The sequence below is a fragment of the Lactuca virosa genome, chromosome 8, assembly GCF_052849685.1.
Source record: "Lactuca virosa cultivar CGN04683 chromosome 8, Lactuca_virosa_CGN04683_v6, whole genome shotgun sequence".
NCBI classification, from domain to species: Eukaryota; Viridiplantae; Streptophyta; class Magnoliopsida; order Asterales; family Asteraceae; genus Lactuca; species Lactuca virosa.
In genome coordinates this window covers 351,875,825-351,881,044 of record NC_136433.1, presented here as the reverse complement: position 1 = coordinate 351,881,044, position 5,220 = coordinate 351,875,825, and the positions used below count along the sequence as shown (strand labels likewise).

At 28.8% G+C, this 5,220-nt stretch overlaps 1 protein-coding gene across 1 annotated transcript; it reads right to left on the bottom strand.

The window, feature by feature from the left end:
* Nucleotides 1-1,757: 1,757 nt before the first annotated feature.
* On the bottom strand, nucleotides 1,758-3,567 carry LOC145133149 (uncharacterized). Its single transcript, XM_079068084.1, has 8 exons — nucleotides 3,457-3,567; nucleotides 3,258-3,341; nucleotides 3,079-3,159; nucleotides 2,857-2,996; nucleotides 2,726-2,762; nucleotides 2,600-2,654; nucleotides 2,372-2,434; nucleotides 1,758-2,291 (listed from the first exon to the last, which is right to left on the bottom strand). Exons 1-8 carry the CDS (start codon nucleotides 3,516-3,518, stop codon nucleotides 2,217-2,219), a joined length of 597 nt encoding a protein of 198 aa, XP_078924210.1. The 5' UTR covers nucleotides 3,519-3,567; the 3' UTR covers nucleotides 1,758-2,216.
* Between the last annotated feature and the right edge of the window lie 1,653 nt (nucleotides 3,568-5,220).

Sequence of the window (5,220 nt, the reverse complement as noted above, 5' to 3'; positions counted from 1 at the left end):
TTCCATGATTACGTTGGACCATTTCTTCAAGGTACCAGATTCCTTTATCTTGCTACTTTACATTCCTTAGCAATGGATGTTATTTCAATATTTTGTGATTGCAATATAACTTATTTTTGTTTAGGTAAAATTTCATTGTTTTGTTTAAATTACTCTCTTAATATTCAAAATAACTATACAAATATTATTTTTATTAGAGCTTATTTGGGGTTTAAGAAAAAGTATTTTCTTTTAAATTTTTATTTTTATAAAGAAAAATTCGTTAATTATAATTAAAATAATATATAAAATAAAGTTGATAAGCTTATTCATTTTATTGTTATAGACCCAACCAAATATTATCGTGAAATATAATAACTAAATTCATTCATTACATATTTATGTTGTTCATTATATTTTTTTATGATTCACTTTCATCCAAACTAACTGGCCCGTATCTTACAAATTCGCTCTCAATAATTATTATTATTATTATTATTTTCTATTTTCCCAAATATAGTAGTATTATCTTTTTTTATAATTTTCAAACATTATTTATCTTTAGATCATTTAATCCATTTGGCATTTAATGGGAAAAAGAACTTATTCTTTCTCCTAATCCACCCATGAAATGCAAGGAAGAAATTGTGAATAAAACCATCAATCACATAAAAGAAACCTTCCTGCAGCAGCATCACTCTATTTTTAAAAATGATCCAACATGAAGAAATGGCATCAATGAATTTAAAGAAAAGATAAACAAAAAATTGTTTGGTTCAAATTGAAAGCTCTATGCGCATTTATGATACGATAAACTAGAAAAGAGCTTTGTTTTTGTATGACGAAATATCTCCTAATGGTGAAAATAATGAGATAATTAAAGGAAGTTGTAGTAACAAAAGTTATAACCATATATATTTATTATATCTTCTAAAAGAAGTCATTTAATTAACTAAAATAATTTAAGATAAATAATAATCTTTTAAGGTTTATCATATATTAATTTAAATATTTTTATTTTGTTGACTCCAACAACTTGATGTACACTTTTTGATTACTAGATACTATTTTTTTTTATTACAAATTAATAATAAATTTTAAACTTTAAAAAGAAAAAATACGTGGATTTAAGTAAAACTCACCATTTGTTATGCAATTTGCTATTCAAAAGATTAATATAGTCTATACTCTATAGATATTCGTAATATATGAAAAATGTTTATTTTTATTTATTTATATATTTTTGTTACATTTTATAGTTCTTTTTCATTTTTTTTTTCAAAAAAAATCATAAAGCTAATATTGATAAACTACTATCAGATACTGTTTTTAGTTGGTTAATTTGAATTGTTTATCTTTGAAACTTAATACAAAATTTTGAATATTACAGGTGGGATCTTAACTTAATAAAAAAACTATTCAACTATTTTAAAAATAAAATGTAGTGAAACATTTACATATTTATATTTTATATTATTTATCAATATAAATATAAATCATCCACAATCTTTTACAGCGAATGTCTAGTTTCTTATGTGAATCAAGATAAATAGATATTTTTAATTATATTAATTTACTTTTTTGTAAAAGAATTAAACAGTTTTATTAATTTAATTTTAATACTACTTTTTCAATTTTTCAATATATGTATTAATTTAAATCTGTCATTGGATATCAAATAAACTAAAAATGTTTTTATAATAAAGTATATCTATTAATGTTTTAACTACATAATTTTATTACTACGCAAAAAAATCACCTAGTGAACTGCCTATATATAACAAAGGAAACCATAACAAATCACATATAACTTTTCCTTGATGCATGACGTATCCCATTTAACCAAAATCTTAGAACTATTTGACCTTGCTATTAGGCTATAATCATAATTCATTACTAACCAAACCCCAATTTCATAAGCATACAAATTAGGGGTAAAATGGTACATGCACTTCTTTCAAAAATTAACTTTTTTCCTTCAAAGAAAATTCTAAGTCGCCTTGAACCATGTTCACAAAAGAATACACAACCGTCTGTTATGCATGAGAAGATATGACAGAAGAGGTTGTACTGTATGTCTGACAGAACTGAGGCTAATATCACCGGGACAAAATTTGCAACTTTTTGTCCCACCCAAAAAAGTGGAACTCGTTTTCAATCTCATGTATGTGCAAAAAGACGTGAATGCCCTTCTCATTTTCATCAACGAAGAATTTGATGAAAAGAGGTAATGGCTATCAAATTCTTCTTCTATTGTCAATTCGTGGTTTCTTTGAAGACATGGCTTTTAAAGTCTCTGTATCCGATTCAATCTAAACACGAGAAAAATAAATAAAATTATAAAAAACTTCATCTGATAAATGGAGAGAAAATTAGTAAATTATTTACTCACCTTGTTAAGCTTTTCCCTGACCAATCGAACAGTCTGATTCATCGACTCTAATGGAAAATAATCCTGATATCATATTTCACAAATTATGAGTTACCATAATGTCAAAGGATTTGAAATGTATATATGATAAACGACAAAATTTCCCCCTTTTTTTGTAGGTATTTGTTTTGTTTTGTAAGCAACTGATAAAATAAAAATAAAAATTAAATAATATAAAAATGTTTGAACCTGATTAGACGAAACTGTTGAGGGAAGAGTTTGACTGTGAACAGTATGTGGGTCCCTAAAACAAGAACATATAATCAAGATTTGCCTATAGAAATAGGATAAAACAATAAGAATTTAGATTCAAACCTGTGTTGGATATTTAATGGCTTTGATATGAATTTAGCTGAAAAAAACAACAAAAACAAACTATACAGGTATTTAATCTATCTAGAAAACAAATTCTTTATAAATATAAAATGATATTATACAACACTTACGATTAACTCTAGCTACAACTTCTTTTCTTCTACCTTCCAACTTCTCTTTTGTGTCACTAAGGCTCTCATACTTTGGTGCATATGAGACTTGAATCCGATTCCCAATAAAAACTGATTCATCCAACTTCCTTTTCGCAAATCTACATAAAGATCAAGGATCCTAATGTTCCATAGATGAATTATCGATTTCAGTGAAATAAGATGTCAAATTGTTTGAAGCACCTAGCATTGTTGACCTGATGAAACTTAATCCAGTAAACATCAGTAAATGGCTCGCAATCTTCATCGTCCAATGGTATGAATCTACAAAAGTGAAACAAGAAGTCGATTGGAATCCATAAAAGAAATAAAAAACAACAATTAACATCATGACATTCGAAAGAGGGAAAAAGATAACTTACTCATCAATTTCACCGTATCCTTCGAACAATTTCCGTAATTCATCACCACACCCTAATTCCGGAACATTCCTCACGATTAAATACCTATATCAAAATCACAAATCCGAAATTGAGTTGTTTTAGGGCTCACTCACATAATCAAATACAACAAATTAAACCTATATTTAGTAGAATCGAGTAATTGAATTTGAATACGAACTTGGATTCGTCGCAAACTGTATAGACGCGTACCGCTGGTGGCTGGTGTTTGTCGCGCGGCATTTTCCTCCGATTGGAGCGACGGTGATTGTGTGTTTGCGCTAATTAAAACGCAAAGAGACTAATTACAAACTTGGTCCCTAGAGTTATAGCAACTTACTGTTTTAGTCTATAAACTTTATCTTGTGTTTATATACATTCGTTACACGTAATATGCATGTAGCAACTTTGATAAACATAATGAAATATATCCCACAAACAAAAAAAAGGTGTTTCTTCAATAACCTTTTTGTTTTTGCTGTCACACTAACAAATCAAAACCTTAACATATATACCTTGTAGGCTTGTATTATATATACAAATTTCAATTTAGATAATAATATTTATCTATACAAACAAAATAATTGAAATTGAAGCCCTTGCACACGTTGGGGAGACAAATCGTATTCTACTATTCTGCCCCCTTAACCTTCAATTTCATTCGCACACAAATTTATGGCTTTAACTTTTATTTTAATTTCCAGAACATTAATATAGTTTTTTTTATTTACTAAAAGCAGACAGGAAAAAGTAAACTGGAAGTACCTCTCACAGTGAGTTCTTGACAATGACAACCTTAAAAATAGAAGATAATGGAAAGCTCAAATCCGTTCCAACACCGATTCTATATTCTGTAATCAATGCACAATAGATAATTTTTATAAAAAAATAACCCTAAAATCGACTATTTACCTAAATAGATAATCATATAATGGAAAACTCAATTACTCAAAACTGGAAAATGGAAACACTGCACATACCGTTTCAGTTCTTGTCTTCTTAACAACCTTAAAGTTTTGAGTCTTTTGAAGTTTGAACAATCAACAATCGAGAATTAGGGGACAGAGAAAGAATCAGACTGAGAAGCCGAAGGTATTTTTCAGAGAACGGACAATCAATCAGAGAATGGAGAAGGAAGATAAGAAGCGAATAACATAAGGTATTTTTTAGACTCCGTTTTCAAAAATCGAGAAATGATAAAGAACACTCGCTCACTTGTAAGAATTGAAACTTTCAATTTTGACTGATGATATTTGTGGGGTGCGTAACTACAAAAGGAGAAGGAAGAATCGTTGAAATATTCAAATATCTTGGGTTAAATGGGCCCTTTAGATTTGGGCCTTTAGAATTGAGGCCTAAGGCCCAACTTAGTTATAAACAAAGTAAGGCCGATCGTGGCGGTGGGGTGAGGTGGAACTACACCGTCTGGTGTAGTGACCTCCACCACGAGATACAAACTCACCGTAACATATTTATTTATTTTTTTTTTTGTGCTTTAGTATTTGTACAGTACAATATACCATTTCTTAATATTTATTAAAAAAAATCTAAATTAGTGAGATAATGAGGATTAACCATTTCTTAACACTTTGTTCCCGAGTTCCATTTAAGGAGGGAAATGAAAGAAAGTGGAAAGAAACTGGGAGAAAAAAAAAAGATTGCTAAGTGTTCCCTATAATTTGTTTTTTTGAAGGAATTTGGAAGAAGAGAAATGATCTTGGGGGATAATCTTCCTTTCAAATTGGAGAAATTTGTAGAGAAAAAAATCACATCCTTAAACTTATCTTTTATTTTGGCAGATTTACCCTTCAACCCTATTAAAAATAAAGAGTAATCGCATGTTATCCCATGTATGCTGCTTCACACTCCATCATGGATTCATGTTCCAAAATCCAAACGAGTCGAACTCAGGTTTTATCCTTCTCTCTGTTGTTTGTTCTTTTTC

Coding starts and splice junctions, on each gene's coding strand:
- LOC145133149 (XM_079068084.1), bottom strand. CDS start 3,518: ATGCCGCGCGACAAACACCAGCCACCAGCGGTACGCGTCTATACAGTT. Junction 2,763..2,856: donor AGTTGTAGCTAGAGTTAATC/GTAAGTGTTGTA, acceptor TGTTTTTTTCAG/CTAAATTCATATCAAAGCCA. Junction 2,655..2,725: donor CCATTAAATATCCAACACAG/GTTTGAATCTAA, acceptor TTCTTGTTTTAG/GGACCCACATACTGTTCACA.